This window comes from Poecilia reticulata, chromosome 15 (genome assembly GCF_904066995.2).
Source record: "Poecilia reticulata chromosome 15, P_reticulata-male-v2, whole genome shotgun sequence".
Taxonomy (NCBI): Eukaryota; Metazoa; Chordata; class Actinopteri; order Cyprinodontiformes; family Poeciliidae; genus Poecilia; species Poecilia reticulata.
In genome coordinates, this window is record NC_088844.1 from 25,874,907 (window position 1) to 25,896,833 (window position 21,927).

Genomic DNA, 21,927 nt, shown 5'->3' on the forward strand with positions numbered 1-21,927 from the left:
GAGCCAGGAGGAGGGTCTTAGTGATGTCAATCATGCCTGTGTGCGACTGATCCATTACAATACAGCATCTTGTCCTGAAGGCTAAAGCTAGTTAACATGGCAACCGATGACAGCAGAGAAATGTGTTTTTACTGTAATGCACTGCAAAAACACAAAATCTTATCCAGTAATTATGATCTAGTTTCTAGTACAAATATCTTAGTACACTTGGAAAAAGACAAAACTAACTTAGAAGTAACTTTTCAGCAAGTAGCTCGTTTTAAGTCAGTAATTCCTTACTATTAATAAAAAAAGTCCTAGTTTCATTGCGAGTTTATTTCACATTTAACACCACATTTATTCATGTTGTAAGTGAAATAATTTGCCAGTTGAACTAATACTTTTTCATCAATATTTAGAAATTATTGACTTAAAACAAGCTTCCTTGTAAGTTAGTTTTGTCTTATATCAAATGTACCGAGATATTTGCACTAGACACTGGTCCAAAAATTCTTAGTGAGATTTTGTGTTTTTTTTTGTGAGGTGAGTTGTTTCTCCACCGTTAGCACATTTAGCAGCAGGCTTACAAGCTAAACATCCGCCATCATTGGTGGACATGCTACCTAACTAGCCTTAGCATTCAGGACAGGCTCTGTTGACAGAGTGAAGCTGTATCATAGCAGACAGATCATGCGTCATCAGTCTTGCAGGAACAGACCTGATTGACAGCGCTAAGACCCGCCTACTGGCTCTGGTCGGTTGTTTCTAGTTAGCATTGGGAGCTCGAATGTTCCACATATCATCTGTCTCATTCGACATAATTACAATCTCTACAAATCTGTTTTTGTAAAAGTTACATACTGCGACTTTAAGGAGTGTTTGTGTAAACGAGAACGTTTCTGGTGACACCCGTGAGTCCTTTGGTGTTCAGCGAGGATGAAATCACCATCAGATTTCTGGAAGCTTCCTAGAAGCAGCTGAAGGCTGCAGTGTTTGAACTCCTGCTCCTCTCTGACTGCAGCAGACAAGCTGGAGGAAAGCCAATGAGGGGAAGGGAGAGCAGGACAGCGTTGGATGGTTGGAGAGAGCGACGGGAAGAGAGAGAGAGAAGTGAAAAGAGGGAACGCAAAGAGCAACAGCAGGGACTGTTTGTTTTTTCAGACAGAAACAATAGAGACACGTGCAGGTTTAGCAACACTTGATGACTTTCTGGCAGACCCAGCAAACAGAAACACATTTGTTAGAAAGGAATGCTCAGCAGTATATCCATTTCGTCATAACATGATTGGAAGGGGCTGGGAACTGCAGCAGACGAAAATCCTCTTTTCTGATTTAAAGCCATTAATCTTTTCTTAATTTTGGAATTCAAGTTATTTTCTCAGGGACAGGTAGGCCAGCCACATCCTGCTGTCGGACTCTGTGTGGCTAATGGTCTTACTGCACGCTGTAAAAAAAAGCCATCCTGCTGACTGGGTACGATTTGCTGCAGGTCATAAAATTTTTTCATTGGCCAGGAAGTAATGCTGCTTGTTCTGAACTCCTGTCATTATCTGGTCAGAGGCTGAGTCAGGAAATAAGTATTAAAACACTTTGTTTTCGTGCTGTACACAACCTAATCTGCGCATAAGCACAAACATTCAGTTGTGAAATAAAGTGGAACGCCACAGGGAATGACTATTGTACATGTTTACGGAAGTTTGTTCAGTTCATAGTCCACGTAAGTCCGAACACCGGAAGTGATAGCGGTCCCATGGCTTCGAGACCAACAAAAATAAAATATGTAGAAACTCTTGACCAATGTGCGAGAGAAAGATACATAAACAAAATGGCTGCTGCAAGAGACAGAGAAGGAAAATACGTCAGAAAAGCAGCCTCCGATCGCATACTACGATATAATTCACTACCTAGTGAATATGAATATTACAACATGAAGGAGCTTCACCTGAAATCCATGTACGCATCCAATCCAATGTTTAAACGGGTTTGTAAACTATTTACGTGAATAGCACGTGTCTGGTGATTGGCAAAGTAAGTACGTGTAGCAACAAACACGTACGTAAGCTGTCCATTTTTAGCTAGCAGATTAAAGCTACATTAGCTAAGGTAATTGTGCTAATTCGGCAGTAAGTACTACAGCAAATACCACTAATTTATCCTAGTATTACATAGAGGTGGGAAGAGGACTCAGAAATTGTGATCAAGTAATAGTTGTGATGTACTTATATTGTTTATAAGTTATGTAAGAACAAGGCAAGATTTAGTTATAAGCTTGTGGCTTGTTCATTGTTGTCATAGCAACTCCATAGCAACTGCCTGCTAAGATGGCTGTCGGTTAGAAAGTTCACGGAAGTGTGAAGTCACATGAAAGCTATGTACATTTTATATGAAGGAAACCTGAAGACACCCATTACATCTAATCGGTCAGTTTGAAAACAATGTTTTCAAATCTCTAAGGATTTTGGGAATTTTTTATCCACTTTTATTCTCAGCTGTTCTCACTGTAGCTGGATTCAAGCTGTCTGACTGCCTGGGCTAAGACTCTGCCACTGTCCTGCAACTTCTGGATGCATCCCTGCCCCAACACACCTGAGCCAGATGAATGGTTAATGACCAGGTCTTTGCAGAACTTGCTAACAAGCCAAGGAGGTAAATCAGCCTTTTAGTTCAGGTGTGTTGGAGCAGGAAGGCATCCAAAATGTTGCTGGAGAGTGAAACTCGGAGACTAGATTTGCCTTTATCTGAATAAAAAAGAGATTTTCCTTGGCTTTCTTTGAGATTATCCATCCATCCATCCATCCATCCATCCATCCATCCATCCATCCATCCATCCATCCATCCATCCACCAGTTGTAGCAGCATGATGCTTCCACCACCAAACTTCACTGTTGGTATATTGTTTTGTGGTTAGTGTGCAGTGCAATTTTTATCCCACGCTTGTATAACCTAACTATATTCTCTCGGTATTTAATTGGTTCATCCAGATATTCTTTTCCTCCAGGGCTTTAAACATGTTCTAACATGCTTTTCCTTCAGCAGTGGAGTCTTGTGCAATGAGTGCCATTGTGTTGGCTCGACTGCGATGACTCTGCGTTTTCATGGAATAAACTATTCCAGGTATCTGCAGGGGAAGAATTTCTTGACTTCTCTGTCAGAAGGTTTGAGAGAAACACCTGTTAATGATTGGTTTATGTTGCAATAATGCTGTTTTTTGTCTTCTAAATCAATACTCAATATTGTTTAAAAACAAATATGTAGTAAATCTGTGATTAATGACATTGTTATTAATCACAGATTAATAACAATCTGTGTTATTAATCTGTTGTAGCGAATATTTATGTTTTCTTCACTGACATTACACTTTACTACAGACTTTACATTTACAGAGCAAATTGTTTTGATTCCTTCCTCAGCAGGGATTACCTTGGTTCATCTCACCACCCTGATTAGAAGCATATTTACTGGAAAAAGCAATGACGTGTTCAATACCTATTTTTATGTGGATGAGCACAGCTCCTCCCCCTCAGATCAATCAAACACGCCCTGGAAAGCAAACACATGCAGGGCTAGGACTCCATGTGCGCTCTGAAACAATGCAAAGGTCTTTTCACTTCTAGCCTGACATGCTCAGGAAAACAGGCAGCAGCCATTGTCTCCCGTGAAAACCGATCCCGTCACCAGGCAGGTGCATTACAAACCCCTCATTCATTAGTAACGCTGACTCTGTATTTCAGTTACACAGGAAAACGTCTTCTCATATTTGTCACCAGGACTTAACCTTCCCAGGCAAACACAAACATTTACGTTTTTGATTTGCTTTTGCTTGTAATCTTCTTTATTTCCATCTGAAATAGTTGGATTAGCATCACAACATCCATATTCTGTTCCAGGCTGCAGAAAATTACCTAACCTTTGAATTTCCTGAGAAGGAAACAATGCCAGTTATGGGAATTATTGCTTCCCACTGTTGCCAAGTGCTTGCTAAGAAGGAGGAATTGCTGGGAAGTTAAGTTACTCGATGCTGGCGTTTCGGCTTACTTACACTGCAAAAACACAAACGTTTACCAAGTAAATTAGGTCTATTACAGTACACTTGAAATAAGACAAAACTAATTTATAAATTGGGGATTGCAGAGGTGAATTAGTTTATGCTATAATCTGGTGTAACGCATCAAATGATGATATTTATGCTTGAGTTGTACATTGTCCTCTTTAAACAAAGTTTATTACAACTAGATAACTTTTTAGCAAGATAAAGGAGTTTGTTTTAAGTCAATAATTCCTTAATATTGATTTAAAAAAGCAGATTATTTCCCTTATAACAAGGGAAAAATGTCTTATTATGGGTGAAAAAATCTGCCAATGGAACTAGTAATTTCTCATCAATATAAATGAATTGTTGACTGTTAATAAGCTCCTATATATTGCTGAAAAGTTACTTGTAAGTAAACTTTTGTCTTATTTCAAGTGTACTAAAATATTTGCACTAGAAACTAAACCAAGAACATTTGGTAAAATGTTGTGTTACTATTTATATTTTGAGTTTGACTGCATTTCATAATAACTGGGATTGAATTGGAACACATCTGAATGTGGCTGGTTTGATTTTATTATAAATTTCTGCCTTCAGATAATATATTTTTTTAGTGAATTGACACTGGTTAGAAGAAAAGGAAATGAAAAGTGGAAATCCAGGAAGTAACCTCAACCTTGCCTCTGCTAAGCTAAAGCGACCTTTGAACCCTGCGGCACAGAAATTAAAGCTGGTGATTGTAAATGTGGTGTGGGCTCGGCGCCGCCTGATAAGCATGTATGATGTGGGACAGCTAATATTCACAGAGCTGATAAGGAGGAAATAGAGTCAGCAGAGATGTACACGAATCAATGCAAGAATAAATTATTACATTGGCATCAAAATTACACCCAACATTAATAATACAAATACTACAGCGTAATAAATGCTGTACTGGATGTTACATCATACATATTGGGTTGGGGTTTTATTGACAATTATGTAATGACTCATAGGTTTCCCTTTGGACCAGTTTCTATTGACCTTGATGGTAAAACACCGTCTTCCAAATTCAAAGACGTAACAAGTTTTTTTAAAAACCAGGATCTAAAAATATTTAAATCTTTGAAAACAAAGTTTCTGTTTTTATTTGGTTGAATGGGGGAACTAAATGACTGAAGTTTGGTTTTCAAGAACATGCAGATTTGAGTTTAGCTTCTATGCACCACAAATCTGGAACAAACTTCCAGAAAACTGCAAAACAGCTGAAACGCTGAGTTCCTTTCAATATAGACTAAAAACGCACTTGTTTAGAGTTACTTTTGAACCATAATTAATGAAACATTGACCAATATATTTGATGTTGACACTTGACAAATGTCCTGCTAATTGGTTTATTGTGTGACGTCTTCTAGAACTTTGTATGTTTGGGCTTTTATGATGTTTGAACTACTTTGTTATTAAAATGCAAGGCAATCAAATAAACTTGATTGGTTGAGTTAATACGATATCAAAATGAACCAATTGGGAACATCAATATGGGAAAGGACATAAGACAATTTTCACCTGTTTGAAAGACTAGAACCAAGAGGGAAGCATGCAAATTCAGCCCAAACTCAGATTGTGGAACAGTCAGAGAAATATTAAATGACGTGAACATGTTTGAATTTCTTAGAAAGGTTCAATCAAGTTTATCTGTATAACACATTTCAGTAACAAGGAGGTTCAAAGTGCCTTACATCATAAAAACACTAAAATAAAGTCAAAAAAACATCATGCAGTCACCAGTTGAGAAACCAGTAACAAACATAACATTTTGTCGAGTGCCAAATTATCAATACGCATCAAACATGTTGGCCAATATTCCAGTGATTATTGGTCTACAGCAACTCTAAACAGGTTTGGTTTTAGCCCTGATTTAAAGAAACTCAAGTTTGTTCCAGATTTGTAGTGCATAGAAGCTGGACATGAAGAAGGACAATTTTTATCTAAAGACAAACAGCAGGACAACTTGGATTTGACTAGACCATAAAAACACCAACGTACTTTGGTCAAATAAGAGCAAACGCTTCATACCAACTGTCAAACAGTGGTGAGGGGTTGTGATCTGGGGTTGTTTTACAGTCCACAAAGGACCACAAACCACCCAGTGTGGGTTTTCTAAGGCTAAATGGTTTTTAAAAAAAAATCAAAGCGTAATAGTCTAGTCAAAGTCCTGATCTAATTGAAATGGTCAACGTTGGACCAAAATTCCTCCTCTACAATGTGATTGACAGAAATATGTGGATTAAGTGTTGTATATTATGAAACTTTGCCTGTATTTTAGTGTTTCTGGGGTATTTTCAGGGGTCTAAAGGTGAATTCACACACCTCCAGGTACAGTCATTTGCACATGCAACAGCTTATCTGGTCCTTGTGACAGATTTAGGCTTTTGTGCCGCCACCTCAGGAATTACATAATTTATATACTGACATAAATCCCTGCAGCACCAAAACAAATGTAAAAGAAAACAGGAATTTAATTTGCTCCAGATTTTGGCAGAACCACTTTGGATGGAAAGTCAGTTTTCATATCTGTGTCTAAACTATGAGCTTTCCACATATTCTGCACCTTGTATTTGATTAAAAATAACTTTATGTCCTTCTGCATCCTTCTGGATATCAGATCCCATCCACATGGAGCAGCACAATTAGGCCCAGAAATCTGCTGCAACCCCTGTTAAAAGTTGCAATTACTCATAAAAAATAATGCACAACACAAGCAATCAAAAACAGCTCTGGCACTACACAAGTTTTGAAGTGATTAAAAAAGTTTTTTCTGAACTCTGTCAGTAACTTTACAAAGACATTATAAACACAAACACGATACAAATATAGCAAATATATTTAGAAAGCTAAAATAGATGGCAATTAAAAGTGGAAAAAGAAAGCTACTGGTGGCTAAAAACAGGAAAATCTTCCTGAGGCTGGAAAACTATGCAACAAGCTTGTCTGGTGCGCCTCTATGGCACTGACTGGATGTCTGTGGACTAGATGCAGCGGCAGCGCAGACCATGGGAGTGACGCATTGCAGGTACAAACGGACCAATCAGAGAGCGCGATTTCTTTCCGCTACGTTTTGTGCCTAACCACTTAGTAGCAGAAAGTATTCATGCGCTGATATTTAGTGCATCGCTGAAACGCGCGGTGACGTCGGGTATCTACATAATCGCTTCTCCAGAAACAGTACTTTTATAGTTAAGGTGTATTTTCATTTACCTGTGTATAAAACGCCGTTGTAAAATGCGATTTTCTAATAATGGAGCAACTGAAGATAGAGGAAGTTGGCGGAGTGATACCGAAGAGAAGGAGGGGTTTAGGACAGCCGGTTAAAGGCGAGTCCAGTAGTCTCCCTCTCAGTGTGCTCGCAGGGCTGCTCGGTTCTAGTGACAGCGGGTTGCGGAGATTCTTTTAGGGGTTTTTTTTTAAAGCGGAATTTGTGGTGAAGTCGCTGCTGCACCTACGCTGAGATGGTAAGAACAATTACTTAATGCATTTAATTTTGGTTGTAGCACTTAATGTAACGTTTACACAGCGTTATTAAGCTGAAACATAGCGTTATTACTGTATTTATTTTTCACTTTAACGCATCTTCCTTATAACAGGCGTGCAGTGCTGTCAAATAATTAGTTGAATGTAACTATTTTTATAAGCCGATCCGTTGGTTAAAACGCAAGATTGCAATGTTTGAGCATCATGGGCGTTGTTTGCTTCTCAATGCTGCTTAACCTCCTGTCGTCCTCATTTCCTGTATACACCCTGTGTCCTCCGGGTCAAATGACCCGTCTTCACTAAACCCCAATATAAGCAGCTTAATTGATTTTAACACCAATTTCATCTTGTATATCGTCATTCACCACAAATGTGTGAATACTTGAGTTTCCCTCTCCACTTGATTTCTATAGCTTAAGAAATAAAAAATGTGCAAAAGGAGTTTTGAATGCATTTTTATTCATCTCAGTGACTCATTTTCTTTTACTTTTCTCCAGTGATCAATTTAGAGAATGTACAATATGAAAAATAACATAACCCATTCAATTAATTAGCACATGTAGGGCAGTATGCAAGTGCACAGCCTTTGCAGATATATTTCTTACACCTGCAGCACACAGTATGTGCTTTACAGTCCTTCTTTTGAGGGCAGAACTGACATCTCTTCCTCTTACTTGGCTTAGCTGGGGAAGTGGCTGTGGTAGATGGATCCTCAGGTTGATCAGGAGCTGCTGCACTCTGAATATCTTTCACAACTGCTGCTGAGGCTTCTGTGCGGGGGACATGCTTCCTTCTTTCAGTGAGTGGAGTTACAAGTGCCTTTCCTAGCTGCTCCAGGAACACCCTCCTCTTGTTATGCTCACGAGACATCCAGGTTGGGTTGATGTCTCTCCAAATCACAAAGGCATTGTAGGAGGACACATCAATGATGTTGTGGAAGATGACCAGGGGCCAGCGGGCGGTCATTCTTCTGCAGCTATATGTTCCAATCACCTTGTCTAGGTTGTCCACACCTCCTTTGTTGCGGTTGTATTCCAGGATGATGATTTACTTCCTGTCCTCACGATCACTAATGTCGCCGTCTTTGTGCAGTGTGCTCAGAAGAACTGCATTCTTGTTTTTCTTTGGGAGGTAGGAAACTAGAGTGGTGGTGGGCGTGAAGGCAAACTTTGAGGAGAAGACCTCTCTCTCCTTTGACGCAAGCAGTGCAGGTAGGAGCTCAGGCTTGTTCTTTCGAACTGTACCAACCATGGTGATCTTCCTCTTCAGGAGCTGCTGTCCGAGTTCATAAGAAGTGAAGAAATTGTCACATGTCACATTGTGACCCTCAGTCCCTCTGTCACATCAAGCACAACTCGCATCCCCTGGTTCTTCTCTGGGCATCCACTGGTTGACTTCCCAGTATAGACTTGCATTTTCCAAGCATAGCTTGATTTGGCATCGCAAGCCACCCATGACTTGATCCCATATTTTGCTGGCTTGCTGGGCATATACTGCCGGAAAGGACAACGACCTTTGGACAAAAGACATTAGCATCAGTGATTAGTATCAGTGTCACAGAAAACAGTCAAAGAAATCAATAGTGAAAATCACTTTTATTACAAATATGAAAACAGATTACCTCTAAATGGAACCAGTTGCTCATCCACTGTTACATCAGGCCCTGGATTGTAGAGGTAGGGCAACCGCTCCACCCACTTGTCCCATACCTCTCTTATGGCTGCAAGTTTGTCTGTCACACGTCTTGCTGGTCTTGATTCACGGTCATCAAATCGTATCAGTCTTGAGTAGGTGTGAAAGAGTTTGAGTGGCATTGTGGCTCGGAAAATTGGCCTTCCACTCTCTGCATCCCATAGACTAGCTGCAGCCTCACCTCGGGACCTGTATACACCTTTATAACCTCTTGAAATAACAGGTGTTCTTCTGAAGTCTGCGAGAACACCACCTGATTTGCCTTGTTTACTTCTGCTACTGATTGATCTGAGACACAACTAAAACTTTGTTACATTTTGTGGTTTGTAAATAACTCTGTGACCTTGATTTCAACTCTATTTGCCTCACGGGTCATTTTGACCCGAAGACCATCTTTGAACCTTTTTTTGTACAACTTACATGGAAATGTGAATAAAACAACATTTAACTTTTTTATTGTATGGGCCAATCTAGGAAAAGTCTTAAAATCTCAAGTTAAAAAATAACATTTAGGGATTTTGGGGGGTTTTAACACAGTGGCGGGTCATTTGACCCGAAGACAACAGGAGGGTTAAGTCTAAACTCTCAAACACTCATATTGTTCGATTTAATGACTAAGAAAAAAAAAAAAAACATCCGCACTTCTGCTTATATTCCGTCTCCTTTTACATGAATTGAGTATTTTATTTCGTCGTTTGAGGCAGATCTGTGGCTCAGCCGGCACATAACGGTTGCTAGCCAGTCGTAGCTCTTCCGAGCTAGCATTTACCGCCAAATTATTACCCGTTTATTGTCTGCCGTGAATGAATGGTGGAAGCGCCTCCAACATCTGGGGTAATGTGCCGAGCAACGTTTCCCATTAGTGCCGCTTCCTGTTATATAATTATCGAAAAGAATGAAGGGGGGGAACTGCTTCCCTTTTGAGCAGGTTTTTTTTTGTTACAGCAGCCTGCGCAGCAAGCTACACCCACCATCTTTAGAGCTTTATGGGATGTTATTAGCATCACTATGATTTTATAATGTTGAACTGCAGTTTAACTCTGCATGGCTCTTAAATTAAGAGCTAATAACTAGATTTAATCGGTCCTGATTAAAATCTAAATTGATTAGTGATCAGTGTTGAGGAAGAGCTAATTAATGTCCTATAAATGCATTGAAACAGCCTCTTTGTTCATCTTGACTAAACTTTTTATTATTTGGTCTGGTTGTGATTTTTACCTGTGTTGGTAATGCATAATTCAGATATCGGTCCAACCTAGTGCTGTCCAACTACCCCAAAAGCGTTTTAAATGCATTTTTAACATATTAAAAGTTTTAAATGGGAGAAAAACCCGCCTCCTTTTCAAAAAATACAGGAATCTTCCATTTAAACTGCATATTTAGACATGCTGGCTATTGCATAATATAATTTGGGTCATCTCTTGTGGCATTTAAAGTAATACTGTTAGTTTTGTTTCTAAATGCATAATAAAGGCTTCACTAATCTAAGTAATTTAGATTTTCTCTGAAGTTGCAGATCCTGGAAGCTAAAAAAGCGTTTTGTGTTTCTGGTTCAGCCTGGTTGAGATTGTGTTAATGGTTTCATTTCTGTTTTTCTAGGCTGACCAACTTACAGAAGAGCAAATTGCTGGTAAGACATGGCCTCATTGATCTCCCTTCCTTCCTCATAACCGGCTACAACGGCCTCCATTAAGGACTTGTCGTCTCGTGCGGTGGATTTACACTTTTACCTTTTAAGGCATTCCACAAGGCAGCGTGCCGGTCATAAAACTGGAATGAAAGAAACTGCTGTTACTTGCTGCCAGTGGATTGCTCAAGGACTCCCTTGCTGAGAACTTTGCATTTTCATGGCTGCTGCGTTGTATATGATGTAATCTGGAGGAGGTGTTGTCACTCGGCTTTACATGCCGAGTACTTTACCCTGGGCGTGTGTGTTGGCCTTTATGAACGCAGCATTTAGGGTTTATTGTATGTGTGATATGCTGACCTGGGACTTGGATGTTCTGCTTGCATTTATTCATTGAGTCATGGTTATAATTTTAGTGATCCGCTTTCTCTATTGGATGGATTGCATAAAATTTTGCAGTGTTAGTTGTTGTATCCAGCAGCAATACTTTGAAGCTCTGTTATCAGTAAACATGATTTTATTGTTGTGCTTATAGTTTCTGACTCCTGCCTTTTATTTCCCGTTGGCCTCATCTTTACGTGTGTCATTGTTTCTCGTCCCTCATGTCTCGGTACCGTTGGTGACATCCTGGCGGTACCCTGATGCTGGGTCTCGTGGTTGTTTTAACCAGAAACTCCTCCAGTTGGAGGTGTAAACATCACCGCCTGGACGGTCCGCTCACGACTTGACCCCATAGCGTTCACAATCACTGCTGCTGAAAGGATTCCCTCACCCAAGGTGTTTCCTTTCCTGTCACCAGAGTTCAAGGAGGCCTTCTCGCTCTTCGACAAGGATGGAGACGGCACCATCACCACTAAAGAGCTGGGCACCGTCATGCGCTCTCTGGGCCAGAACCCCACGGAGGCCGAGCTGCAGGACATGATCAACGAAGTCGACGCAGACGGTGACAATCGCTGTTTTTCTTAAAAACAAAGTTTCCAACTCTTATCAGCTGTTCCCGTAACTCTTCTGTTTTCTGTCTGCGGATCAGGAAACGGAACGATAGACTTCCCAGAATTCCTCACCATGATGGCCAGGAAGATGAAGGACACAGACAGCGAGGAGGAGATCCGAGAAGCATTCCGTGTCTTTGATAAGGTTTGTGTTTGGAGCCCATTTTCATGTAATATAATGCAAGTTTACCCTAATTTCACTCTGTAACTGGAAGACATTTTAAATATGCAACATAAAACAACAACAACAAAATTAGTTATGAAGTCTCTTAGCAAAATTATCCTTAAAAAAAAAAAAGCTTGTTGAGACCAGACTGAAGTCTTTTATCATCCAGTTCCTGGCATAAAGGGAAGCGATAAGTCATGAAAATGGAAATGATTTTTGTTTTGATTAATTGTGACAGGCCTAGTTGATTAAAAAAACAAAACAAAACAGAGTAAGTTTCTACCTGACCTGATTTCCAGGATGGAAACGGCTACATCAGTGCTGCTGAGCTGCGCCACGTGATGACGAACCTGGGAGAGAAGCTAACCGACGAGGAAGTGGACGAGATGATCAGAGAAGCAGACATCGATGGAGACGGTCAGGTCAACTATGAAGGTTGGTAGTTAGAATCCCAATCAACCTTTTAGTGTCTTCCAGTGAAACGGGATGACGAGCTACAACTCTCCTCTTCCTCCCGCAGAGTTCGTACAAATGATGACGGCGAAGTGAAGGCCTTGTACAGATTTCTATATAAATTTGCCTTTTTTTCTTTGTGTAATTTATCTGTAAAATCTTAATAGCCCCCATTCGTCCCTGCCCCCTACTGCTGTCCAAAGGAACTGCATGTAAACTGCATAGGCTCTTGTCCCCATGTCCCTTTCTTTTGCTGTCATGGTGTTTTGGAGTGACGGAATGGCGCCCCCTGGAGGTGTCTGGGAGCTGGAGAACTTAGGATCTTCTGTCAAGTGAGCTCGGGGCCCCTCCATACCTGGCGACGTTGGAAACCTGTCACCTGGTTGTCGCTTGGCAACACTGTTGGCATGGAAGCAATGTAGAGGAGTCTAAACTCTGCATGGACTATGGACAAAGTATATAAGGAAATCTCTCAGCATTGCACTACTGCAAAAAAACGACACGGGTGTATCTCCTTGGTACTCGTACAAACTCTTTTGTATCTGCTGTTCTATATTGGAAAATGACTAATCTTAACATGCTTTTTAATGTTTTACTCACTACTTTTACTTTCCTTTCTTTTATTTTTCTTTATGTATGGCCACTGGTCATGCCTCAAACAATCCATTCCAAGTTGTATATTTTTGTTTTCCAATAAAAAATACAATCTACCCATATTTGAAACCTGTCTTGTTTTTGCGGTTTAAAAATGAAACATTGAGTTTGTTTACCCTGTAATTGCTGTTTTTGTATGAGGACAGAACACTCCAATTTATAAGATTTTACTTTATTTTTTTTTCTTTTATAAAATGTTTAAACCCTCCCCTGTTGATCTAAAAAGCACTTAGGAGCATCAGCCAATGCCTCTTAATGTATTGAGCTCAAATTGGATTTGTTTAGAAATTTTAGGACCTGATGTACACTTGGTGCAAACTGGTGTGGTCATCAGTCCGCCAGCCGAGTCCCTGCTCCTCCTGGTACTGTCAAAGATGGCCGCCTTATGTCCATCTTGACCGTTGACCCGGTTTGAGGTGCGGGTGAGGAGTGCACATCAGAAAACAATGTAAATAGAGCTGTTCCTGTTGGCTTTCTTTTTTTTTCTTCTGAGTTTGTTACAGTAGCTTGCAGAGATACTGAAGTTGTTTGATGAAATAAAGCTCTATTGTAGACCTCTCTTCTGTCTGTTTTTTTTTATTTCAGCCTTATTTTTATTCAGCTTTATGTATCTAAAATAATTTGTGTGCATAGATTTTTTTTACATATTTGAAACTCACCATGTCTTCAGTTTGGTATGAAAAATCCAAGCTCTGTCTTCTCCTGGCGCTATCTAGAAGCAACCAATCAGAACCAGGAGGCGGGGCTGTCACGCATTGTCACAGCTAGCATAGCCTATTTGATTTATTACCTCCCAGGAAAGTTTCCTCTGAAGCCCCAAATATTACTTTGATGAACAAAACATCGCAAAACTGTAACCAGGAAGAGAGCACAGTCTGAGAACAATTTTCCCTCTCAACCCAAAGTAAAAACTTTCCCGGACAGGAAAGTTTGTTCAGAGGAGGAGAAAACTTCCCCAGAGTTATTTTTGAGCAGGGTATCAGCGGTTGGTGACCTAACAACCTTCGCTGTGTGTTTCATCAATGGCAGGTGTTGTCCTGGCTAAAACGACATCACTAAACTGTTTGTTGCCAGCAAATATGATGGTTCCTCCTGCCACTGCTGCTCGTCCTGTCCCTATTGCCACTGCCACTTGTTCTGCCCCTCCTGCCACTTCTGCTTGTCTTAACCCTTTGGTCACTGATGCTCGTCCTGCCACTGCCACTCGCTCTGCCCATTCCGCCACTGCTGCTCGTCCTGTCCCTATTGCCACTGCCACTTTTTCTGCACCTCCTGCCAAAGCCGTTTGTCTTGCCTCTGCTGCTTGTCCTGCCACTAACGCTCATCCCACCAGCTGCTATCACTCGTCCTGTCCCTCCTGCCAAAGCTGTTTGTCCTGTCCCTTTTGCCACTGCCACCTTTTCTGCCCCTCCTGCCACTGCTGCTTGTCCTACCACTGCCACTCGTTCTGCCCCTCTTGCCACTGCTGCTAATCCTGTCCCTATTGCCACTGCCACTCGTTCTGCCCCTCTTGCCACTGCTGCTAATACTGTCCCTATTGCCATTGCCACTCGTTCTGCCCCTCCTGCCACTGCTGCTTGCCTTGCCACTCGTTCTGCCCCTCCTGCCACTGCTGCTTGCCTTGCCACTCGTTCTGCCCCTCTTGCCACTGCTGCTTGTCCTGCCACTGCCACTCATCCTGCCACTGCTGCTTGTCCTGTCCCTTCTGCTAAAGCCGTTTGTCCCGCCACTGCTTCTCATCTTGTCCCTTTTGCCACTGCCACTCATTCTGCCCCTCCTGCCACTGCTGCTTGTCCTGTCCCTATTGCCACTGCGACCTTTTCTGCGCCTCCTGCCACTGCTGCTTGCCCTGCCACTCGTTCTGCCCCTCTTGCCACTGCTGCTTGTCTTGTCCCTATTGCCACTGCCACTCGTTCTGCCCCTCCTGCCACTGCTGCTTGCCTTGCCACTCATTCTGCCCCTCTTGCCACTGCTGCTTGTCCTGTCCCTTCTGCTAAAGCCGTTTGTCCCGCCACTGCTTCTCATCCTGTCCCTATTGCTACTGCCACTCGTTCTGCCCCTCCTGCCACTGCTGCTTGTCCTGCCACTGCCACTTGTTCTGCCCCTCTTGCCACTGCTGCTCGTCCTGTCCCTATTGCCACTGCCACTCGTTCTGCCCCTCCTGCCACTGCTGCTTGCCCTGCCACTCGTTCTGCCCCTCTTGCCACTGCTGCTTGTCCTGCCCCTCTTGCCACTGCTGCTCGTCCTGTCCCTATTGCCACTGCCCCTCCTGCCACTGCTGCTTGCCCTGCCACTCGTTCTGCCCCTCCTGCCACTGCTGCTTGTCCTGCCACTGCCACTCGTTCTGCCCCTCCTGCCACTGCCGCACTGTATCAAACAAACCAAACCCTTTCAAAGTCCTGTTCCCCTCCTCACTTGTTGGGTCACTGAACAAAGAACCACAGAAGAAAAAACATGAAAACCTCTGAAGAATACACTGAGTACAACTTCCATCTTTATAAAATATAAAGAAAAATGGAGTAGTGTTAGATTTTAGCGGTTGCAGGATTTCTCTTTTGTCTTTGGTAAAAGACCATGAGCCATTTCTCCTGCTGGCAGGTTTGTTTTGGTTGTATTTACCCAGAATGCCTTGCGCTGTAGTCCGCTTTCTGCTTTTGGAGTGTTCTCCAATCTGCTTAGCATTCAAAGCCCACCAGAGTTCACTTCAACAGAACCGAGACCGAGGTTTGTAGGTGGATCAGAGTTTGAGTGCACATTCACATCTCCCAAAATTACCTGGACTTTTTAGGCAAATGAACTAGAGTTTGATTAAAGTGGACCAAGCAAAGCTGGTATGAAGCTTGTTTTTGGTAAACTTTGGTTAAACATGTCTGGTATTTATCTACAACAACGGTGGGCAATCCTGGTCCTTTAGGGCCGGTGTCCTCCAACTCTAGATGTCTCCCTGGTCATCGGGAGGGACAATAGGGACTTGAATCAAATAACTGAATCACCTCCTAAGTGATTCAGTTCTCCAGAGTCCTGCTAACAACCTCATTATTTGACTCAGGTGTGTTGAAGTAGAGATACATATAAAAGTTGCAGGAGACTGGCCCTCAAAGCCTGGAGTTGCCCACTCCTGATCTACAAGCTTCTTATAACAGTTTGCCAGAATTTTGGCCCATTCTTTAAGTCAGGCTTCTTTAAAGTATTGAGTTTGTTGTCCTTGAGCCACTTTGTGACTAATTTCACTGGGTGATTATCCATTTGCAAGACTGATTTGGACTCAATCTGTCAAAGTTTTCTCATATTTTGGGAAGTGCACCAGTCCCTCTTGAAGCAAAAACACCCACACATCACAACGCCACCTCCGTACTGCACAGTTGGGACAATCTGAATTCTTAAAGCTTCCCTTTTCCTCAGATGACTTCAGTTTTTGTTTTAATCAGACCACAGAGCATGTCTAAAAAAGTAAGGTTTTCCTATGGGTTAAAAGATTGCTGGGATTTGCTTGAAATAATGTTTTACAACAAAGAACATATTTGTCCTCAAAATATATTCCCATTTCCAATGATTTTGAAGACTAAGTGACTTCCACTGACAGTGTATCTTAATGCTGGCCTCCTATTGTGTCTTAGTCTAAGTAAAACAGTCAAGGATTCTAAATTTAGCCCTGCACCAGGCCAGCTTGTTGAAAAATTAATCTATGGCTGAGCTGCTGCTATAGTAACAGTCTCAGTCATAATGGTGGTCAGGTATCACTGGATTTCCTCTTAAAGCAGATAGTGGACATAACTAAAGAACACATAGTGTTGTCTGAACTCACTGTGAAGGTAATGCCATGTGAGGGATTAGCAGTAGGAGCTGATAAGAGAAGGTCTGAGCTTGGTTAATTGGGCAATGTGTCCACATTTTTTACATGCCAAACACAGTTGAAGTTACACCTATGACGGCATATGAGGGCCACTGTAGAAAGAAAAAAGTTTTGAGATTAACCTCAAAACTCAGAAACTTTGAGATTAATCTCAGACGTTTTAAAAATCCTGTGAATTTCTGAGTTTAGACTTTTGAATCAGAAAATTTCCAAAGGCTGGACATTTTTGACTCTTGAAACTATGAAATTTCCTAGTTTTATCTAGAAGTTTTATGAAACTATTTTCCAAATTTCTGAGTTCTAGGAAGAAACTATTTAGTTTACAAACTAAACTAAACTTCAAGCTAAGTATATCCCTAAACATTTAGCTTACTCACTAATTATTTAAGTTGCGAGCTAAATCGTGCTAGCTAAAACTTTAGCTTGATAAAATATGTAGCTTGCTGACAAAATATCTAGGTTGCTAGCTAAATCCTTAGCTCTTGATTAAATATTTAGCTAATATTGAAATTAGCTTGCCGATAAGTGGAAGTAGAAAATCAAAAGAAAAGTTGGGTTTTGAATATTTCAGCGATATTGTATGAAAAAATCTGTGATCAGACAACTGTATCTCACCTTCCAAGTCTCATTTTCTTAGTTTATGCTGGTAGATCCTGGTTCAGGTATGTGACTGGCAAAACATTTGGGCCTTAAACAACGTCTTGGAGTGTTTTTGTGAAAAGGATTCTTATGTAAATACATAAATGTAGTGCCATTGCTATGACTACAACTTGAACTATGTACCTTGATCAGATAGGAGTAAATGACTTATTACTAGCAGCAAACATTTCATGTGGGTCAGGTGTGAATCACAGGGTGAACATGTGGAAAAATGTCTCCTCCCTGCTGTTAAATATGGTAGAGAATCTATCAGTGTAGAGAAATTATGTGTCTGTGTCTCCCCACCTTGTGAAATGTGTTAAACTTAGACATTGTCATGTAGCTTTTATTGTAGGGCCTCATGTTAAGGGTTAAAGCTGGTAGTTTAGAACAGAACAGAATATTTTAGTTTTATTGGAAAAATTTCTGTGCAACAACATTTACATATTGTTTGAACAACAGAATTCACACAATATGTATTAATCAATTAAAGGGAAATGTTTACAGAAACATCATAATCCCATTTTATGGTTGTAATTAGTTTATATTTCTGTTTTATTTATTGGTTTTGGTTGTCATTCTTTATTTTGTTTATTTCTTCCAGTTCCAGTGCGAAGCGTTCTTTAAAAAAATAAAAATTGAAAGGTGTGGCAGAAGGCGAACTTGCAGTATTATTCCACAAAACAAAAAACATTATCGTTTTTCGCAATGGTTACTGGGACAATATATTGTCCAGTAAGAACCCGGGACGTTCTAGAAACCGAAGCCTGGCGTTGTAACGTGGCAGCCAAAACAGAGCTGCTGTCATATATATTCATAATAAGTGTATAACAGGGTTTTATTTCAACAATATTATAGATGTGAAGTTTGTCAAAATCTGTTTATGTATTCTATGAATTTTTTTGTCTAGTCAAGTTCTTTCTCCAGACATTTATCGGCGTTTTTGAGCTCTTCTGCTGCTCTTGGCAGTTGGTGATTACCATAGCAACCAGTAACTGACGGCTCCTCCCCCTTTTCCTGTTGCCGTTGGTAACTATGTATGGACCTTACCACAGGGGCCGCATTTCATTGGCTAATGCCCATTTTACGTCACAGCGCAGCTATCACGTGCCTTACCGTCTCACAAACTCATGCTAATATACATTAGCATGAGGACTACCAGACCGACAGAAAGTTTTTGCGTCAGGACTCGAAAAAAATTGATTCTCCGTCAGTGGAGCCAAGTACAGCATAATGGCAGTACCGATAAAACTTACATCCTGAAGCCTGTCTGTTACAGTGTTACGTTAGCTGAACAGATCAATATGCAATGTGTACCGTATCTGACATACATTCAAGATTTTATTTCACCTGAAAAGGCTTTTTACTAAACTGTAATCGTGTTAGCCACGTTAGCTTTTACTAAACTGTAACCGTGTTAGCCACGCTAGCTTTTACTAAACTGTAATCGTGTTAGCCAAAATAGCTTTTACTAAACTGTAATCGTGTTAGCCACACTAGCTTTTACTAAACTGTAATCGTGTTAGCCACGCTAGCTTTTACTAAACTGTAATCGTGTTAACCACGCTAGCTTTTACTAAACTGTAATCGAGTTAGCCACGCTAGCACCGAGTACCGTGTATCAGTCCTAGGCACATTCGAACCCTCTAAACCATGAATGTCCGACTTACCCAGCCTTTCAAGAACAATAGGCATCAGTGATATTGTCCACAGCTATATTTATGCTGAGGGTGTGAGAATTTGCTGTTTTCCTCATCGACCTGTAGCATTTAGCTGCAACTCGCACAATGTTGGAGGCATCGCGTGGCTAAAACACCTTCATGTCGTCCAAAAAAGATGACATGAACTTGTTGGTTCCCTTGTCCATGTCGAGGCTGATATTTTGTGAAAATCCGGCAGAAATGCTGCACTAATCGACTCAAAAATACTCTGCAGAGAACGAAAAATGCCATGTTTAGACATTGGAGCTAAGTTGTTAATGTGAGACATGAAGTCACGTGGGACTCGAGGGGCTTTTCTGGGCGGAGCTCGGTATGGTCCATTAGAATCACCTCTGCGTTTTCTTTACAAGTATTATATTTTAACATATGTTTCAGACAAATTTAATAAAATAGTTTTTCATGAGTAATCTTGCTATGTTTTGTAAACGTTTTTAACTGTTATTATTAATGTTGTCCATTTTAGCTATGTTTAATTAAACAGTTAACTGCTGCTAACTACTCATTGGGAGCTATTGCATTTTAGTTTGCTTTGTGTTATTTTATTTATGTATAGGGGCAGAAGCTGTTGGACTGACGTTAACCAACAACTTGATTTCCTCTTTTTTTAGAATAAATAAATGAACCTGAATGCTCATTGTTCATAAACGAGGAGTAAACACTTGTTCATCTCTATTCCTTGCGAAGGCACATCAACACTTCGCCATGTGACAGCAGTGAAGCTTTTAGCACATAAAGCGTCTCTTTAACTCTCAGTCAGCTCATGAATCATGGCTTGATCGCTGAACCCTTCCCTCTCGTCTCCAACATGGAGGAGTAATCACCAACCTGCTCTTTCTACCTTCCTCCCGTTGTTGCGCTTTTCCTTTCTGTCCTTTTCTTATGCAGCGACCTGATGTTTCGCTCGACTGTGCAGCAGATCAGCTTTCTCCCTTTACAGTATCTGGTCACCAAGATCGGTTATTAAGACCATTCAGTCTTTCCATCGCTCAGAAAAAGCCTTCATTACAATCTACTTTCAATAGGTTTTGATTACAAGCTATGACCTAACGTGGATCTGCCATGCATGCAAGCAGGTTATGACAACCGCAGGGGTCAGAGAAAACCGATCCCACAGGCTGCCTGATTGTATCGCTTCCCCACTTGAGGGCCTATTATGGCGCTGTGCTGGTTGACCAGTCAGCTTTGGCTCGTGTTGCAGAGTGTTGCAGCCTTAGCCTGGTGTCTAAGCTGGTAGCCGATGGATATCTGAGCTGCGCTGGCAGCTGCTGAGTGTTGAGAGAGAAGGAAGGGTGCTAAGAAACCCCGAGGGTGCTATTACTGCAGAGCTGAGAGCAGTTTTCTCTTTAGCTGCGTCGTTGCGACATGAGGGATTTTTTTTTTTGGTCAAAGGTTAAGCAGCCAAACAAATCCCACAGTGTGGTTAAGTGAAAGTGTTGCTAATTGACACTTCGGCCTGATGGAAATAGCTCACATTAAGGTGTTTAATAGCTCCTGCTCAGAAATGTAAATCTTTCAGCTGCTTCCACAGGCACAAATCTGATTAATGGGTAACTAAAATACAAATTAATAACAATTGTTTGTACACTGCAAAAACATAGAATCTTACCAAGTTTTGGTCTAATAATATCTAGTGCAAATATTTTAGTTAGCTTGATACAAGACAAAGCTAACTTAAAAGTAACTTTTCAGCAAGATATAGAGGCTTGATTTAAGTAAATAATTCCTTAATATTGATGAAAAAATACTAGTTCCATTGGCAGATCATTTAATTTATATTTAACAGACATTTTCCCCATGTTATAATGGATCTGAGAATAGAATTAGTACTTTTTCATCAATGTTGAGAAATTATCTTGCTAAAAAGTTACTTTTTAGTAACTAAACCACAATTACATGTAAGATTTTGTTTTTGCAGTGTTTTTTGGGGTGAATTTTCATTTTTTTCCTTCAAGTTTCTTTAATAGAGACTTGAAGGAAGTCTCTATTATCTGATAGTCTATCTGATAGACTATCAGTAGACTATTATCTGTGAAAGTAGACTATTATCTGATAGTCTACTTTCGCATGCTCATAATTATCTACTTTTACATGCTGCTAAGTAGCTAGTTTAACATGCTATTAATTAGCTGCTTTAGCTTATGTACATTCTGAAAATTAGTTATTTTGGCATGATGATAAATAGTATACTTTAGCAAGCTGACAAGCCATTGTAAAATGCTGATAACTGGCTTCTTTAGCATGCTGATAAGTAGCTTCGTTAGCATGCTGATAAGTAGCTTCTTTAGCATTCTGATAAGTAGCTTCTTTAGCATTCTAATAAGTAGCTTCTTTAGCATTCTGATAAGTAGCTTCTTTAGCATTCTGATAAGTAGCTTTGTTACCATGCTGATAAGTAGCTTCTTTAGCATTCTGATAAGTAGCTTCTTTAGCATGCTGGTAAGTAGCTTTGTTACCATGCTGATAAGTAGCTTCTTTAGCATTCTGATAAGTAGCTTCTTTAGCATGCTGATAAGTAGCTTCTTTAGCATGCTGATAAGTAGCTTCGTTAGCATGCTGATAATTGGCTATTTTAGCATGCTGATAAGCTAAAGTGAAATGTGAAAATACCCGA

At 40.7% G+C, this 21,927-nt stretch overlaps 1 protein-coding gene across 1 annotated transcript; it reads left to right on the forward strand.

Moving 5' to 3' along the window:
• The first annotated feature begins 7,361 nt into the window (after positions 1-7,361).
• Positions 7,362-12,757, forward strand: calm2a (calmodulin 2a (phosphorylase kinase, delta)). The gene is made up of 6 exons (XM_008430397.3): positions 7,362-7,500; positions 10,811-10,841; positions 11,638-11,781; positions 11,869-11,975; positions 12,296-12,431; positions 12,517-12,757. The coding sequence occupies exons 1-6, from the start codon at positions 7,498-7,500 to the stop codon at positions 12,543-12,545; spliced, it is 450 nt and encodes a 149-aa protein (XP_008428619.1). The 5' UTR covers positions 7,362-7,497; the 3' UTR covers positions 12,546-12,757.
• The last annotated feature ends 9,170 nt before the right edge of the window (positions 12,758-21,927 follow it).

Coding starts and splice junctions, on each gene's coding strand:
- calm2a (XM_008430397.3), top strand. Junction 11,782..11,868: donor CAACGAAGTCGACGCAGACG/GTGACAATCGCT, acceptor TCTGCGGATCAG/GAAACGGAACGATAGACTTC. Junction 11,976..12,295: donor CATTCCGTGTCTTTGATAAG/GTTTGTGTTTGG, acceptor CCTGATTTCCAG/GATGGAAACGGCTACATCAG.